At 40.9% G+C, this 18661-nt stretch overlaps 4 protein-coding genes across 12 annotated transcripts; 2 read left to right on the plus strand and 2 right to left on the minus strand.

The window, feature by feature from the left end:
* Positions 1-1942: 1942 nt before the first annotated feature.
* On the plus strand, positions 1943-10980 carry LOC122637891 (cyclin-dependent kinase 4-like). Of its 9 annotated transcripts, XM_043830397.1 has the most exons (8): positions 2875-3502; positions 5841-5973; positions 7266-7635; positions 8344-8727; positions 8810-9186; positions 9264-9608; positions 9685-9845; positions 9934-10980. In XM_043830397.1, exons 3-8 carry the CDS (start codon positions 7545-7547, stop codon positions 10151-10153), a joined length of 1578 nt encoding a protein of 525 aa, XP_043686332.1. In that variant the 5' UTR covers positions 2875-3502; positions 5841-5973; positions 7266-7544; the 3' UTR covers positions 10154-10980. The 9 variants fall into 9 exon arrangements, with proteins under 9 accessions (XP_043686337.1, XP_043686338.1, XP_043686330.1 ...); XM_043830395.1 differs by lacking the exons at positions 2875-3502; positions 5841-5973; positions 7266-7635 and adding exons at positions 2714-2795; positions 6305-6357; XM_043830396.1 differs by lacking the exon at positions 2875-3502 and having other exon boundaries at positions 5666-5973.
* A 238-nt stretch (positions 10981-11218) lies between these two features.
* On the plus strand, positions 11219-11937 carry LOC122637898 (histidine triad nucleotide-binding protein 1). The gene is made up of 2 exons (XM_043830416.1): positions 11219-11447; positions 11575-11937. Exons 1-2 carry the CDS (start codon positions 11250-11252, stop codon positions 11842-11844), a joined length of 468 nt encoding a protein of 155 aa, XP_043686351.1. The 5' UTR covers positions 11219-11249; the 3' UTR covers positions 11845-11937.
* Positions 11938-11989: 52 nt separating this feature from the next.
* On the minus strand, positions 11990-13029 carry LOC122637896 (dihydrofolate reductase). The gene is made up of 5 exons (XM_043830410.1): positions 12848-13029; positions 12615-12770; positions 12404-12527; positions 12219-12328; positions 11990-12161 (listed from the first exon to the last, which is right to left on the minus strand). The coding sequence occupies exons 1-5, from the start codon at positions 12928-12930 to the stop codon at positions 12086-12088; spliced, it is 549 nt and encodes a 182-aa protein (XP_043686345.1). The 5' UTR covers positions 12931-13029; the 3' UTR covers positions 11990-12085.
* Positions 13030-13112: 83 nt separating this feature from the next.
* Positions 13113-15082, minus strand: LOC122637892 (gastrulation defective protein 1 homolog). Its single transcript, XM_043830405.1, has one exon. It carries the CDS (start codon positions 14945-14947, stop codon positions 13367-13369), a length of 1581 nt encoding a protein of 526 aa, XP_043686340.1. The 5' UTR covers positions 14948-15082; the 3' UTR covers positions 13113-13366.
* Between the last annotated feature and the right edge of the window lie 3579 nt (positions 15083-18661).

The following is an 18661-nucleotide window of genomic DNA, read 5'->3' on the forward strand; positions in this document are numbered from 1 at the left end:
ATACCCATTGACGGCGCGACACGAAATAATGAAAACGAATCATTGAAAAATATAGGTTATACATTCGTAGATTAATTATCGAACATTTATTTTTCGTACGTATATATGGATGTTTCAACCGTACGATCGCTGAATCATAGAAAATATACGCGATGAGAGTTTGGCCGAACGTAAAACTATACGTTTCAAGAAGAAAGTGCCAGTGATACGAAAAGTGTCGGACGGAAGTACAATAGATTTGAAAGTTCTACTCCGTTCGATGTGCCAAACGGAAGTCCATACAACTGGTTCGTTGTACGGATTAATGTGAACGGTTATGGTGATGCCTAAAAGGTCAGGATTATTTTTAGCGGTTCGTTTGCGATGCATTCGCGAATCGACGATACTCTTGTTTTTCTATCTCTCTTCTTTCCATTCTCCCCCCGTCCCCTCTCTTTCTCACTCTCTTTCTTTGACGATGGAGAACACAAATCCGATAAGGGAAAGCGAGTGCGCGTTTCCGACATGTCTCCGAAAGCATACGTACGTATATGCGTGCATACCGATCGATTCGTTGCGTCCTACGTCCTACGAATCGTTCAAATCATTTTCCCAAGGCTCTAAACGAGCGAGAACAGCTAGAACCGCAGAAAGCTTATATTTCATAGTCTTGTAAAGTAGCATCGAATAATGAAAGAGAGAGAGAGAGAGAGAGAGAGAGAGAGAGAGAGAGAGAGAGAGAGAGAGAGAGAGGTTTTCCTATTCATCGAACGAATCATCGCACGACGATAACGAATAATTTATCATCGGATTCGTAACTCCGCGTTTTAGCACCGTTCCATAAATCCATGAATCAGCAGGTCGCGTTACGAGGAATTTCCTTGGCTGTACGTATACGAGTAGGATACGATAGGTGCGATCTACGGAAAGGAAAGGAAACGTAACGTAACGTAACGTAACGTAACGTAACGTAAATGTAAACGTAAAAATATTAGTACCGCTCGATTCGAACAAATACGATTTGAAAAAAAATCTTTTGGAGAGACCCTCGGGTCCCTAAAAGGGAAGAAACACGAGAGAAATGAAAATTCGAAGGAATCGTCGTTGGAAGCCGGCTACGGAACGTTCCCTCTCTTTTCCTACGCTTTTGCCGGCAGATGCGAGAGAGCGAGAAGAGAATTTTTCTTTGTCCCTCTCGACAGTGACGGCGTGCACGTCCACTCCTCGGAACGATAAGCGTTGCGTTCCACCATGATAACAATCGGGATATCTCCTGCCTCTTTCATTCACCACGATAATCTATCTCTCTCTCTCTCTCTCTCTCTCCTTCTCCCTACTCCTATCCCTACCCCTCCAACCTTCTTTCTCTCTTTCTCTTTTCCCACGGTTCTACTCCGATATTCTTAAGCAATCGTATGCAGATGATACACGCGCCTCGTTCTTTCGCGATAACGAATTTCCTACAACTTTGAATCGTCGTCGTCGTCGTCGTCGTCGTCGTCGTCGTCGTTGTTTGAATTATAGCATCCTCAAATTACGCGCCACGCGTTAAGAATAGACTCGATCGACTAGAAATATTTCCTCTCGTTATCTCTTTCCTAACGCCAGAAATTCGAGTGGTCCTTGCCTTGAGGAAAAGAGTGGAAAAAGAAGGAAAGAAAAAAAAAAAAAGAAAATGTAGCTCGATACGATCAGCAATGGCGACGATAGAAGAGGCCCTTGAGGAAGCCCTTGGAAGGGCCCTACGATCGATAGCCCCGCCCCTGATCTGACCGAGGAGCCTCTCCGACCCATTCCAGACTCGTCGTCGTCTTCGTCTTCTTCTTCTTCTTCTTCTTCTTCTACTTCTTCTCCTCCTCCTTTTTCTCTTCTTCTTCTCCTGTGCTCCGTCTTTCCTTCGTCTTCTACTTCCTTCTCCTCCTCTCCTCTCCTCTCCTCTCCTCTCCTCTCTCTCTCTCTCTCTCTCGCACACAACGAATCGAAGGAAGCATTCCATTCATGTTTCGGGACGTCGCGCGACACGCTGATCGCATAGAGTGGAAAAGAATACGATAGGAGACGTCTACGAGGAAAAGGAGGAAAGTGGAAACGAGTGGAGGACATTTAGAGCGTCATCGTTTACTGGCGCCACGGGATATAATATTCGTCGAGACTCGTCGATGCGTTGTCCAGCTCTTCGTGATCAGCAAACAACAGTAGAAGCCACGTAAGAAGGACGCAGCTTCTTGGATTAGAAAGACACGTGGCTTGCTTGTTGACTGGTGAATTCCCTTCTCTCTCTTTCTCCTTCTCTCTCTCTCTCTCTCTCTCTCTCTCTCTCTCTCTCTCTCTCTCTCTCTCTCTCTCTCTCTCTCTCTCTCTCTCGTTCTCTCTTTAGCGTTTCTTATAGAATACCTGATAGAAATCGGTCCCTCCCAAGATGTAAGAAAATGTGAAATCTATGGAAATGTTTTGTAAGAAGGAAAGATCGGTGATCGGATAGAAAGACGAGAGAAGCCCTTAGAGCGAGCCTTAGCGTTCAAGCCGAAGCACCTTCTACGGGCCCGAGACGAACACATCGGTCCTCTTCCCCCACTTCCTCCCATTCGTGCTCCGCCCTCGGTAGGAACGTCGTCCTCGTCTCGCAAAGCTCTTTACTTGTATACTATCGAGTCGTCTTCGTCTTCGTCTTCGCTTCGTCTCCGTCTCCGTCTTCGTCGTTACGTTGAGAGTTTTCACGATCTATCAAGTAAGATCTAGCAACAGAGATCAACGCGGAATCCTATGCACGATCGTGTGTACGGTGCAGTGTCAAAGGTTCTACGTCTGATCTGTGTGTACGTGCATGTCTATCTATCTATTTATCTATCTATTTCTCTATCTATCTATCTATTCAACTATTTTTCTCTTTTTCTTTCGTACGTACATCTTCTTCTGTAGTAAGTATTAAAGTATTGCCATTAACGATCCTAGGAAGCTCGATCGTTCGACGAACGCGAGTCGAAAGGTCGAAGGGAATGACGGTGGATAATAAAAGGCGGTGAGAAATGCCTCCTTTAACTTGCGTGCGTGTATGTGTGTGCGTGTGTGCGCGCGTGTGTACCATACATTATTCGTCGTATTTTTTTCTCTCGTTTTTGAATTTTGATAGAACGACGAGCCGATCGTTCTAAGAAAAGTTCGACGCACGAGAAAGCACGATAGCGTGCCAGCTGATCGCTCGACGTGAATCATTCTCCCTTTCTCTCTCTCTCTCTCTCTCTCTCTCTTATTCGAAGATGACGCGACTAGAGACTAGATCGTTTCCACGAACCACGCGTTCCTCTTTCTCATCTGATTCGCGACAGTCATGCATGGCTTCTTCTTATAAAGTCGATCGCGAAAACCGGTGGCGTAGTGTCGAGTTCGACGTCCCGTCGAGCACGCGGCCGGCCCATGGCCGGCTGCTCGCTCGCTCTCTCTCTCTCTTTCGCTCTCTCGCTCTCTCGTTCTCGCGACGTAAAAACTTAGTGCTTCTGCTTTTATTATCGAGTGTAATAGGAAAGTAAGAAAGTTATTTTTATCGTCGTTTCATATTTTCAAATTATTTCCAAGTTGTTTTCGTAAGCGTTATACCCTCTCTCCATCTCTCTTTCTCTTTCTCTCTCTCTCTCTCTCTCTCTCTCTGTTATTTGGAAGGAACAGTATCATCTCGGAGGAGTTCTGGAGAAGTTGAAAAATGTTGTCGACGCATAGAAAAACGTGTTCCCTCGTGTCTCTCTCGTCCGGGATTACGTCGCGTTGCTCTCGCTCCCGGATCTTTAAACCATATCCGAATCTTACCTTTGGCTTTAATTTCGTCGTCTCTCGATAGCGAGACGATACCGTTTCCGGTGGAACGCTGCGCTCGTTTCGTCGCGTCTGAGTTGCCTAGTTTCGCCCTTTCGTCCCCTCTTCGTACTTATCCGGGAGACCGCCGACGAAGGTCTTTCGTGGGAGACGAGCACTTTGGAGTACCGGCCTTGTTACAGCAACATCGGCGGTCGGACGTGTGTCTGTGTGTGTATGCGCGCGTGTACATACGAAAATATATGCGTGGCATTCGGATAAAAGAAAATACTCCGGAGCAAAGTTTCTTTTTTCTCCTTTTCAAAATTCCCGCCCGAGAGATTCTACGTCGACGCCATTTTTCATTCCTTGATTATCGTTCTTCGATGATAACGTTTCGTCGTTCGCGTGTCGGTAATAGAGCAAACGCTTTGGAATGTTACGATCACCCGATAAAGGGATAAGACATCAAATGCAGATATACGCGACCCTTGGCCAATCATCGAAATATTCGAGCCGATGAAACCGATCAAGATTCAAGTGTAAGACGAAATTAATCGAGCGTAATCGCACATGTCGTCCATTCTTCCGGTATACTTCCTTCGAGTTTGCGGACCTAGAAGGAGAATGTAATATCGTCGGTAAGGATCATAATGGGGAATCTTTGTTCTACATTTTAGTCTCATCGTCAAAGGATTTTGCAGGTTTTTTTTTTTTTTTCTTTTGTCAAAGATTCTGTTGTCATCGACTTTGCCACTATTTAATTTAATTATCACGTAGGAGATTATGCCGATGGGATGTGAAAATTTGCACAAATTGTCACGAGTATGCATATGTGTACTCATTAACGATACAAATCTTATTTGTCTCTCTGGTAGATGCTTGGCAGCGGAGGATGGGAAGGGGAAGGGAGAGAGAGAGAGTCTACGGTGAACGGCTTTTGTTTTGATAACACTACGAATTTCGGTGTACGTGAACGTGCACGCGAGCGCTCGTAACTGTGTGAGTAGTCCAACTCCGAACTCGATCTCATAGAGCAAACGACGTTATTCGTAGTCTCTCTTCGCCTTTTCGACTATATAATTATCGCTCGATACGATAGCAAGCGTATCCAATGTCTCTGCGTTATCTATTTTTCTCTCATTCATCGTTCCGGTATTTTTTCAGGTTGTACATAAACGCGCGTTATTCCGGTGATCGTGCATTCAAGTAGATAGATAAATCTTTGACTATCGATAAAACGCGCGAGATTCGAACGCGTTGGCGGGAAATTCGTTTCCTCGATCGGTTGTACGAGTGACCGAACAGCTCCTCGTTACACAGATACGTATGTATATGACATTATACGTATATATGTGTATGTATGTATGTATGTATGTATGTATGTATATATATATATATATGTACGTACGTACGCATGCACGTATAAAGTGATTTTATCAATCGAACGTTGCACGAGTCAACCAGAGGTAAGCAACCTTTCGCTTCGTAGTGATGCAATCTTTCTCACTCGAACGATCGACGTTCGACGAACAATGGGTCGTAACGTAAGAACGATCGACTTTTGATCGGGAATAAAAGAAAGAGAGAAAGAAAAAGAAAAAGAAAAGCAAAAACGGAACGTCGTTTATCGTAAACGTAGTTCCTCGTGTACCCTGCCACTCGAGATACCAAGTAGCCTCGTTGCGCAACTTCCCAACGTTTAGTTTGTCACGGTTATCGACGCTCCTCTTACTTTACATCTCCGTTTATATTTCCGTTTTTCTTTCGAGAGGTCGATAGAAAATGGCGTCGAGGGAACCATAGGAGTAAATACATGGATCCTAGATACGTTTACGTACGTATGTACGCATATATATATATATATATATATATCTGTGTATATGTATGTATACGTATATACGTGTCTCTACAAAAATTTCCATATTTTTGTAGCGTAGGAAATGATAAAAAAGGGAAGAAAAAGAGAGAGAAAAGGGAGTATTTAAAAGACGCCATTTCCTTCGATCGCCGTACATCGACGGTGGACAAAAATTTATCTTCTTATGTATACGTATTTTTTTTCCTCCCATTAGCTTTCCCGAGTGATTCTTCCTCGTTGACGTGGAACATCGAAACGACCCCGTTTTCCAAGAAGCCGATGTCGAGATAATGCCACGTGAAAAGGCATACTTCTACATACACAAACTCGCTAGCTTCGCCGCCGATGTAAGGATGCTTCTCTTTAGTTTCATAGACCTTTCCGTTCTTTTCTCTCTCCCTCCTTTCAAACACCCTTCCTCCTTCCCTCTCGCTCTCCTGTCGTCCTCCCACTGCTTCTTTTCTCTGTCCTCTCTCTGTCTCTCCCTCTCTCTCTCTCTCTCTCTCTCTCTGTCTCACACACTCCAACGAAAAAAAGTCCCGGATGCCCGGATACTTCTCAGAAGGCGCTATCCCCACTTCGTCTTCTTCTACTTCTTCCTTTTTTTCGAGATTGTTGCACGTTTTTTCTCTTGTAACGCCTTTTTTCCCTCTGCGCCTGCATTTTCGTGCCGAGCAGAAGCAGAGTCATTGAGAGTCGTGATCAGGATCTCGTCGAAGATATCACCGCTAGTGAGTTTTTTATTTTTTTTTCTTTTCTTTTGTTTTCGATTATTACGACTCGCTTACGTCCCTCCCTCTGTTTCTTTTTTTTTTGTCCTCCATTCTTTATCGCGAGAGGAAGCCGATAAAAATATTTAATCGAGCCGAGCGGACAAACTCGGCCGCAAGCCTTCTCACTCCCAATCTCGTTGCAACATTGTATCGTAATCGTAGTGGCGCGTACGACGCCTTCCCTTCCGCTCGTTCCGATGCTTTTCATTAATAAATCACTTCTTCGCCGAGGACGCTCAATGAATCTACATACATACATACACGCATACATCGTACATACGTACGTACGTACATCTTTGTTACGAAAAGAAAGAAAATAAAAACTGAGAAGCGATAACATTCCTCCGAAACTTTTATTACGTTTCCGTGCCGGGACGCTAACTTTCTCTTTTTTTTCTCTCTTTTCTTCCTATCTCTATAACACAAAATATTTACCATCCTCGTCCATCTTTATTACTTCTCTCGACCCTTGAGAGAAAAGTTATATTCTATCTCTTCTCGTTCTTATCGCACGTTGTCGCATACCAAATGAAAAATTACTTTTTCCTAAAACTCCTCGTATATCTTCCTCGTCGTTTGGCTCCATTGAAATTTCGTCGCGTTAACCTTACGATCTTTCTTTCAATATTTCAATGTATTACCTACTCAAATTTTATTGTAAGCCGGGTCTCGATGTACCTGGACATATTTTAAGCCGGATAATTGCAGTAAAAGTTATTTCGAGTCCCAAATGTCGGTCTAACGACTCCGTCCGGGTCCTTTCTTTTATATCTATTCGGACTTTGGGTTTTTCCAAAGTTAAAGAACTTCTATTGTTCGATTTTGGAAAAACCAACCCCCCACCCTTGAAAATATGTTACCTGCAGGAATATAAGGACGGTCTTCTGACAATGGGTTTAGTACTATTTGAACTTTCGAGTAAAACGAACGAACGTGCGATTACTAGTCTTCCCGGTTTTTCAAAAACATTGAAGTTTCTTGAAGGACGATTTTCAATTACAAAGATTGCTCGTAGATGCATCTTGAAAATAAGTTGTTGTTTCGCGTAAGCGTCATAACTTCGATAGAAAAAAGAAAAAAAGAAGAGCTGTACTTCGGGTGAAAAAGTTGGCTCTTCCGAAATTAAGTAACGCCTTGAATTTGATATGTCTTCAACGCACGACGATCAGAATAATTTGTGGCGGATGTTATCAGAGGAGTACTACTACCACCACTATCGTCACTACTACATTCAAGGTTCGTACGATAGATATATAAGGGCTTCATTACGTTTACAAGATGTTTCGGAAAGGCGGTGAAGGGCGACGAGGGTCTCCCATTATACGAACGCAGGTGTCGGTGCAGATGTCACGAAGCAGACGGTGTATGCCAACGTACATATACATACGCGTACTTTTTCTCTCTCCTTCTATATATACATATACGTATATGCGAACGTCATTTCCACCGCTTAGACCGAAAGAGAAAGAGAGGAAGAATTTTCATTGAAAGACTTCTAGAAAACTATATTTACCTTCCCGTCGAAAAGAAGCTACTATATCACCAGCACGCAAGTGTGCTTCTTCCTTCCTTCCTTCCTTCTTGCTTTCTTGCTTTCTTTCTTTCTTTCTTTTTTTCTTTCATTCGTTCATTCGTTCATTCGTTCGTTGGTTCGTTCGTTCGTTCGTTCGTTCGTTCGTTCGTTCGGTCTTTCTTTCTTTCTTTTTTTTTCTCCGACGTATTTCGTTTCTAATCGCCTTCGCTCCTTCCAGGTCTTAATCAGGAAAGACAGGACGGGAATTAATGTTTGCCTGTTTGCTTTGTTTTCTTTTTCTTTTTTCTCTTTTTTTTTTCCCCCCTTTATAAATTTTCAAATATAAACGGTAGTACGTACGAAAGGGTTGTCTTTAGCAATGATACTCGAGAAGGACATCAAATGAATTAAATATATTGTTGATGTTTCAGAACATAGCCGAAATGTGGTGATGGCTGGAAGATCTCGACGTCCGAGCTCTGAGCTCGGACCGGATCTCTCATCTCCGCATTCGAAAAAACTCAAACTATCGGAACTACCTCAAGAGGTTGCGTCTTACGTCACGGTCGATGAGGAAGATAATGTGGAAAAGGAGTTAGAAAGTAGCGAAAGGATAACTTCAACGCCAAACGAAGAAGAACGTGTCTCTGAATCGCCAAAGGACCTCGAAGGAAAGATATGTGCTATCGAAACACAACGTGACCTTGAAGAAGGACTAAAGAAATTGTCACAAGAGTCGCAAAACGTTGAAAAGGAAATAGTAAAGTTTGCAGAAACGCCGAAAGACGTCGAAGAAGAAATTAATCTTTCTGAAGGTAGAGAATAGTTTTCTTTTTTTGTAAGTTCTCGCATATATTTTATACGTCAGTTGTATTGTACGTAGAAAAATAATTCTAGTGACAGTTAGTGCAACGGAATCTCCGGTAGATGAAGTAATCCCAGGACCGTCCTGGAAAAGTCACGGCGTTGTTCTAAAGTCTGAAGAAAAGCGTAGCCATCAAGGAACGTCCACTTTTGACATGAAAACCACCGAATTGGATTCCGCAGTAGATATACATACATCCTTAATGGGGGAACATGCGTCGTACGAGGAATTATCTTATATCGGCAACGGTGCCTATGGTACCGTTTATAAAGCGAAAGATTTAACCAGCGGTCAAGTAGTTGCGCTTAAAAAAGTTAGAGTACCATTGACGGAAGATGGGTTACCTACTAGTACTTTAAGGGAGATAGCCACGTTAAAACAGCTTGAGAGATTCGAACATCCACATATCGTAAGTACTTCAATAATTTGCCCGCTTCTTATTTAAATTACTTTATTAATACTCATGCAAATATCTCTTAAAATCAGGTCAGATTATTAGACGTATGTCAGGGCAATTATCATCGGTTGCCTTCCAGCGACGAAAGATCTGATAGATTGAATCAAGGATTAACTCTTTGGTTAGTCTTCGAACACGTGGAACAAGATTTGGCATCTTATTTATCATCCTGCCCAGAGGCAGGCATGGCAGCGCATCTTGTAAAACAGATGTCCAAGGAGATCCTGTCCGGTGTTCAGTTTCTTCACAGTCACAGGATTATACACAGGGATTTGAAGCCGCAAAATTTATTAGTCACGAGGGAAGGAAGAATAAAGATTGCAGATTTTGGTTTAGCCAGAACATATGACTTCGAAATGAGATTGACTTCTGTGGTAATTTAAACATGTCTTTCTATATATCTTCGTTGTAGTCGAACGACTAATTCACTATTTATTTCATATCGTTTAGGTTGTAACTCAATGGTATCGAGCGCCAGAAGTTTTGTTAGGTTGCTCTTACGCAACTCCCGTAGATACGTGGTCAGTCGGTTGCATTCTAGCTGAGCTTAGTAGGTTGAAACCATTATTTCCAGGGACAAGCGAAGGAGATCAATTGGATAGGATTTTTCGGTAAGCTTAATTATAATTATTACTCTATTACAATACGACTTATAGACGCAATTATATATATTTTATACTACAATTATATATTTTTTAGAATCATCGGTACACCATCGGAGGTAGAATGGCCGAAAAACGTGTCGCTTAGTTGGAGTGCTTTCCCTGATAGACAACCAAAGCCTTTAAGTGATGTTATACCTAATCTCGATGACGACGGATTGGATCTTATCCAATCTTTACTTATGTTCGATCCTCACGTCCGTTTGACTGCTACTCAGGCTTTAGAGCACAAATACTTCAATGAAAATGACACGTAATTGCTTTTTTGTTGTTTATCAAATTGAAAAAGTATGTTTAGACTGATGGAATTATTTTTAGGGAATGTAATTTATACAATAATATCCAAAATTATATATACGTATAGAAAAATTTTGGATATTATAATTATCATTTTTTTAGGTTGTAACAATATCATTTTCAACCACATTATATTATGTAAGACGTTTAAATAATTGTACAAGATATACCCAAGACTTGAGCTTAGTTATACATTATTTTAATCTATCTTTTATATACCAATTTAGGTATATAATAGTAATAACGTATAGTATTTAAAAAAAGGTATTTTTAAATAATTCGTAATTAACGTTTAAGAATTACGATATTTTCTAAAAACACAAAGACCATACTACTTTTGTATTTTCTACGAAGTGACAAATTTTCCTAAACTTCTGCTACGCATAAATTAATTAGTTATGAACTAATAGTATTTAGATTCGTTTAATTGAATCATATACTTAAACACACACGCACGCACGCACGCACACACACATATTATAGTAGGATAACTTTTATAAGACTGGGGCCGTTTGACCTATTAGAATCATTGAAAGATTTAGGATCTTTCATAGGAAACCAGAAAAGACACTGCCATATCTTGTAATATAAATAGGTAGTTGGATATATTAACACTAAGATTGTATTTTATGTAAGATATTAGTTATTAACGTATACAAATCAGCGGTATATATTTATATGTATATGTGTTACGGTACACCTAAGATATAAGATACTATAATGTATTATTACAAAAGTTAAAAAGACTGTATAATAGAATAAAATCATTTTATAGTTTTGTAAATTATTAAAATAGCTCTACCGACATTTATTTCCATCGTATAATCGTTTGATCGTTTAATATTAAAAAAGAAAAAAAGTCGAAACTTCAAGTTCATTTCTGTAACGTATTGGGTATAAATCAAACTTCGCGCCACGTTTTAAGTCTACCATTATTTTCTATTCCCAAGGTTGGTGATAAACGCGAGGGACTTAATAAAAAACTTAAAACGATATCTCTAAATGACGTTAATTTCCTTGTTAATAAAGATCGGTTAAATTTCGATTTCTTCGAAAATGTCGTTCTTAAATTTCTCATCGATTTCGTTCAGACGGATCGTATCTTCGAGTGGCAATATATCGAAGAGCTTGTATAAAAGAAAAATGGCGACCGAGGTGGAAAAAGCACGAGTCGCTACTCCCGGCGGCGATACTATATTTGGGAAAATATTGCGTAAAGAACTACCATGCAACTTTATTTACGAAGACGATAAGGTGAGCTATTAATAATTAGTAAAGAGAATGCGTATATTTGTCATCTATGTATATCATTCTGCAAGCATCTTTACCAGGTTAGTTTATCGACGATTCAGCATGATTAATTGCTTTGTTTTTTGATCAGTGTGTCGCATTTAAAGATATCAACGCCCAAGCTCCCGTACACTTCTTGGTAATCCCAAGAAAACCGATTTCACAATTGTCAAAAGCGGACAACGAGGATGAAGCTTTGCTGGGCCATTTGATGTTGGTAGCTCAAAAAGTGGCGAAACAAGAAGGTCTGAATAATGGTTTTCGTTTGGTAATCAACGACGGAAAAGACGGTGCGCAATCGGTCCTTCATCTGCACCTGCATGTACTCGGTGGTAGGCAGATGCAGTGGCCTCCGGGTTAACGAGTTATACGATCTAATCTTATTTCGCACGATTCAAAATTCATGTACAACGTGTTTCTCTTTCGAATGTTAATAAAGAGTTGAGGTTATGAAGTACGCATTAACGCCGTAAATGGTCTATATGTGTGATAAAATAGGCTTTTTTTTTTTTTTTGCTTTTCTTTGTAATTTTCGTTACATCAGATTTCATTAAAAACGATAGTACGTATACCAATGTTCTTCGTTCATACAAACTTTTATTTCATTTCCTCTCGTAAACCGTGTACTCGAACCGAATTCCATTTTCCTCCTGAATTCCATCCGGTACATTGGGATCCCTAAAAACGATCGCAATCATTATTTCGCGATACGTTAAAGGAATTGGCGAAACTTACTTGACTGGTACGAGATCGGTCGAAAGTTCTGGGAAAAATGTGTCGCAATCGAAACGTTTCTTTATTCTCGTGAGATACAGACGATAAAAATTTGGTAATTCTAAGACTTCCTGAAATCAAGATATAGCAGGAGGGGTATCGGGGAAATAGATATTACTCGAACGATCATCGGAATACGAACGTACTTTATAAACGGAACTTCCTCCTATGACCCATATTTTTTCCACTTCTTCGCACAAGGGTGGTCGAGATATAACGTCGAGTGCGTCTGAAATATTTTTGCAGGGAATCGTTCCGCTACCAAAGTTTCTACAAAAATCGGTTTAACGATATAAGTTCTTCGACGCGTTCTTTATTTAGAAAAGATTCTTAATCTTTCGTGTTTTAAATGATTACAGAGATTGTCTCGTCAAAACCACGTTGATACGATTCCGCAAGGGTTTATATTTTGGCGGTATAGAATCCCAGGTTTTTCTACCCATTAGTACCACATTTTTTTTCTTTTCATTACTCGTCTTTGACGTCATGCGTGTAAAAAATGCCATTTCAGTCCTACGTGTGAGATATCGCGATTAGACACCGTTATATCCGAGGAAGCGACGAATCGCATATATTAGAATAAAACTTACTTCAAATTCCACGGCAAATTTCCATTCATACCGATACCCAAGTCTTCGCATACCGCTGCTATTACGTACAATTTTAAATGCATCTCGAATCGAAAAGAAAATCCGTGAAAACATTCAAATGCAACGCAGTCGCACAAGATGGCTTATGGATCATAGCTCTCGCACACGTGTTGTCCAAGGTCTGCTTGAAAAAAAGCAAGTTTCTTTTTCCTGTCGCCAGATGGTACTAAAGGACTGCTAACCAGTTTGAAAAAATTAACAAAAATTCGATTTGAGTCGTTTAATTTTAATCACGTCACATTACACGTTTGAAACAACGTTCTATACATATTTTTATAATAACAATATTTTTTCTTTAACGAAAAGATAAATAATACAGTATATTATAAAACAACGTTCAACGTTCATTATGCTTTACGCATAACGCAGTACGTATCTACACGTATCTTAAATTAGTTTTTTTTTTTTTTTTTTTTTTTTCTTATATTTACAAAATATTCTATTTCAATTAAAATCTATTTACGTCTTCTGTTTCTTGGTACTCGGGCCGCTATCTTGTTCGTCAGTCTGGAAAATAGTTTTCGGTTGCGTCTTCTTATATGCCGGTGCTATCCAGTATGGATTTTCCTCTGCTTCTTTCGCGTACTTCAAAATTGCCTCTCTAGGATCCTGATCGTCCTCTATTCTTTTACTGAGTCCAAGATTACGAATAACGTAAGAACTTAAGGTTCCACCGGAGGACGCTACTCTTCCACCTTGGCCGGAAGTAATTGGTAAGTCTGGACGTCGCGATTTCACAGGATCGAGACGATCTTTCTCCATTTGTTTTCTGACGGATTTAGGTCTGTCTTGTCTAAACAAGGGTAACGCGTGCGGCGTTATAATTTGTTGAGTAGACATTACTTCCATATGTTTGTGTTTGAAGTGAGATTTGACGACGCATAACTTCGCCCCTCTCATACTTCTGTTGATATCGTAATATACTTTAACAATTCCATTTCCGCAACCAACGAATAGTTGATTCAATTTTGGATGCCACAAAGTTTTAATAACGTGGGAATTGGTTACCGGTATTTCGTTTACAAGCTCAAACGTTTTGGTATCGTAGAATAGAATTTTACCCATATCTTGACCTTTTTTTAGAGATTCTCCGGTAACTATCATAGAATCGTCTGGACTAAACATACAGTCCGTTGTTTCGTATCTCGAAAATAAATCTTTTACTTCGAATATCGGAACTTTAAACGCCCTCAAGTCCCATAATTTCAACGTGTCGTCGCAACTTCTCGTTGCCAAAGTATGTCCGAGATAAGAAAAACTTAAGCTGGATATCTCGTTATTAGAGCCATGGGCGTTTCTCAACGTCAACGAGGGATTTACAAAATTTTTTCTATGATCCCACATTTGTATAGAACCGTCTATACATCCGCATGCTACTACGGTTCCTTCTCGGCTGTAGCTACAAGTAGTTGGAATCGTCTTGACGCCGTTTTGTGCTCTGCATTTGATAACGTTCTTATGACCACGCGGTCTATGTAACAGCCAAATTCTACAAGTGCTGTCTTGCGAGCAAGTCAAATATTCCTCTTTGGTAAACGGATGCCAACACCCAGAATTCAAGCCTGCGGTGTGACCCTTTGTACGTGCCATGTCCGTTATGTATTGATCGCCTTTTACAGTTTCGCATTTCTCAAACCCATCCCTGTCCAATACTTTGGCTTGTGCCGCTCCTGATATAACTAGTATCACATCTCCGGTCGTAGAGTATTGTAAACATTTTATTGGATGATTTTCACAAGGTTGCAGGGTTCTGAAACTTCGCATGGACGAATCCATACCAGCGAAATCCCAGAAACAGACGTCGTAATCGATCGATCCCGATGCAAGACGTGCTCCGGATGGATCTGCAGCAATAGCGATCACCGCCTTCGTACCATGCGTCATCGTTACCTCGTGAGTGCAAGGAATTTTCTCTTTCAACGACATTTCCTCTGTTTCGGATTCATCGTCTTCCTCTTCCTCTTCGTCCTCTTCTACCTTCCTACCGTCAATAATATTTTTGGAAGAGAGTATTTGAGAATCGTTGGCCATCTTACTCATCTTTTCTTTCGAAAATAAGATCGCAAAGTCGAAAGCGTCGTATTCGTTTCTTTCCTTAATCGTGCCAAACGCGTAAGGATATCGACGCGTGAAAATATACAACGAAACTATGCTTAGACGCGTTTACGAAGAGTGGAAAATACGATATTCGTACGACTCGCACTAGAGTGCGCTAGTGTTGGACAAGTTTCTTCTTAGAGGGGGAAGCTTCGAGACGATTCGAGTCTCGTAACGTACCGACAGATGGCGCTGTTACGGCTAGTAAAATCCGTTGTCCGTATCTTTGTTTCCTCTATGTTGGTACGCATACAAATTTGTCACGGAATTTCATTTTTTTTTTTTTTAAACTCTTTTTTTGTACAATTATTTCCGTTCACTTTTCTTTTACAAGGGAAACAAATATTTCTTGTTACAAAAATTTTTTCTTAATTCATGGTTCGAAGATAAATCAACGCGTAAGCGTTAGTGTACCGTGTTGAACGTAAGGTGGTGTTAGCGTCTTCCTCGAGCTCAAAGATGTTGAAGCGAACAAATCGTATGCTACTAATTAATACGATGTTACCAAGATGCGTTATAACAGCCATTACTTCAAATGATTTGTCGAATTTGTCTTCGTGTAAGAGAACGAATTTGTCGATATTACGTCTGAAACGTTACGAGGATGTATTAAAAGAAAAAAAAAAAAATAATAATAATAATAATAATAATAAACAAGGAGGTAATATTCTAAGAAGACAATGAATGAACGATGGAATTTTATAGGGGCAAAAAACACAAAAAAAAAGAAAATGTAAAAACTGCAGGACGCTTTACCCGGAGCATAAGTGTGCGCGCGTTTGTGATACACGCTGGCATGTCTCGTCCGGGAGAGGGAAGGGAAAGGACACGCCGCGTGTGCACGGCCGACTGCCTGCGAGTGGCTGCTTTATTATTAGCAGTTCTTGCTGGATCCTTTGATCTTAGCCGACTTCGAAGCACTACGCCACTCACACCTGTCGACTGCCGTTTCTACTTCAATCAGGAAAGCAGAAAAATGTCTCTATCTTCTTACACTCGAGAGAGACTTACGAAAGAGAGGAGACAGTTTGTTTAAAGGCGCACATTTAAACGCGATAAACGAATCAATTTATCTCTATCCCCATCTTCGGTTATCCTTCGATCGAATAATAATCTTATGTCGCCTTAAGCCAGTATACTGTTACGATTTTCTTATTTATCATTTTCGTTAAAACGTTTCTTTTATATTCGATGTGTACGTTATATACCGATAAAAGCGTTTCATTAACGTTGGTAAACATTTTATTAATTTCGTAGTCGAGAGCCACTGGCGGGTCGGCTGAAAATCCTAAGAAGTTGAGTACCACAGGAGATCATTACGTTATGGCGTAGGGCCCGCAAGGGTGGGACTAGTGGGTCAGCCAAGCGAACCGAATCTCCCCTTCACGCCTTAAAAAGGTCAGTCGAAGGCACTACCCTCCGTTCCCTATAAATATACGCTTAACTTACATTTCATTTTCCATTATTTCTTTCGCGTCCTTTGTTTCGTAATACTTTTGTCGGAAAAAATTGTAAAGTGATTTGTCTTTCTCTCTCTCTCTCAAGGATCCACGCAAACCGTGTTCCACTCATCTTTCTCGGAAGAGGCCTAATTAAAAGGAGAGAAATACTACGTTGGCATTAACCGAAGGGAAAGAAAGTTACGCGATCGTTACAGGAAATCGCGACGTGGAATGCGGTGGAACCACATGTCGCGCAGATGCCAAAGCGTATGGGCTTAATCGTTGCTTTCGTCAATTAGCACATTTGCGGTATAATTGACATGAAAGAGAAGACACGCGATCTTGTTCATTTTGTTGCGGCGAAATCGTTTTTGATCGTCTTTACGGGTCAGCGATACGTCTCGCCTTAATAAAATAACTATTTCGCCAAAGACGAGCAACTACCGACGATTTTAGCGATAAAAAGCGGAAGTATTCCTCGGAGAAATTCGCTAATTAACCGTACAATTTGATGAGAAACATCGACCGAATACTATGTAGGCACTCCTTACCAAAAAGGAATACTCGCGATAACGAAGTCGATCGCATAACTCTTCCATATAAAAATTTATTATTTTCGAGTCGTTTCTTTTCTTTTTGAAAAGGGAACGAAACGAGATCGAAAGGAATTTCATTACTCGGTATCAACGTCAAGACAAAAAATGACAAGAAAATATTATTGTTATTTAATACGAAGAATTTTCTCCAAGGCGCAATTCTCTTTTTCCCTTTCTCTCGTTTCAGACCGCAGACTTTGATACTACGTAAAATCGCGAAGAATTAAAGGCCCCAAGTTGGATCACACCTCCGGGATACGTGAGCGCGGAACACCCGTTATTACGTTACAGAAACGAGTATCTTGGGGGCCTGTAAACTTGTACGTGTAAGAGGTGGACCGAGAAAAAAAAAGAGAACGGATATAGGAAAGAGATAGGATGATTCTTGGAAGGAGAACTCTTTCGAGCCCTTCAAATATAGCCACCTACTTATATAGCATATACATTATACATACGTCGCGGCAAGTGGTAAAAATCACTCCCTTTAATTTGATCCCTTCCAGACCTTGCTACCTTGCGCTCTTGAAACGCTTCTGGCCTTCGAAGGCGTAGTAACTTTGTAATAATCTATACCTACTGAGAGAGATAAGAGAACGTTATTAAATTCACGCGAACATTGAATATCGTATTACAAAAACTTTTCTCTAATAACGATATCACGAATGTTATCAAAATAAATGTTCAACGGTGATAGCATCGAATAGGAAGATGGACGATCTTGAGTTTGGAAGCTACGGATAGTGTCAAAGTCGTGAGAGATGCGATCGAATAGCGGAGAGAAACGGGATTTCGCTCGAGCGGGAGATACGTAGAGTTGGCAGACAGAAGGGGGGGAGAAAGAGAGAGGAGAGATACTGGCGGATACGTAAATGGTGCAAGGGAGCCTCTCATTACTCGGTAATAGCCCGTAATAACATGGATTTAATGCGCGGCTTCAAGTAGAGGCTATAAGCTATAAGCAATCGTTCGCCGCCTTCGGCACTTTTAATGAATAGCCCCCTACTCCTTTCCCGGATGTTCATCTCTCTTTTTCTTTTATCATCTCTTGTACCTAACGAAATCTGAAAAATAACTAATTTTCTACGGGTTAAAAGTTTTATCCGGCTTTACGCCGTTCGTTATACGCTCGTAAGAGAAAAATGGAAGGGAGACGTTGAATTTCGAATTTCGACTCGTAAAAGGACGACTTCTCTTTGAAAAGTCGAAAAAAGATATGGAAGAAGGTTCGAACGACGGAGAGAAAGATTCGAGGTATACGTTCCAAGGCATAATTGCGCTGGATCAAGCTCGACGAGGAAAGAGCTAAGGACGTTGGTGGGCGATCGAGGGTCCCGAGGCGACTGCGTCTGCGTCTGCGACTGCGACGGCAGCGGCGGCGGCGGCGGCGGCGGCGGCAAATCATCAAAGGGAACTGTAATTAGCTGCGCATGTGCCGTGCGGCCAAGCGGAGCACCGGACGCGGGAATTCCCGCTTTTTGCTCGCGATCTTCATTGCTGGACGCTCTTGGGACGAACCCTCTTGCCGATCTTCTTCTCTTCATCTTTATCTTCTTCTTCTTCTTCTTCTTCCTCTTCTTCTTCTTCTTCTTCTTCTTCTTCTTCTCTTTCTCGACTTCCCT

Source organism: Vespula pensylvanica, chromosome 2 (genome assembly GCF_014466175.1).
Source record: "Vespula pensylvanica isolate Volc-1 chromosome 2, ASM1446617v1, whole genome shotgun sequence".
Taxonomy (NCBI): Eukaryota; Metazoa; Arthropoda; class Insecta; order Hymenoptera; family Vespidae; genus Vespula; species Vespula pensylvanica.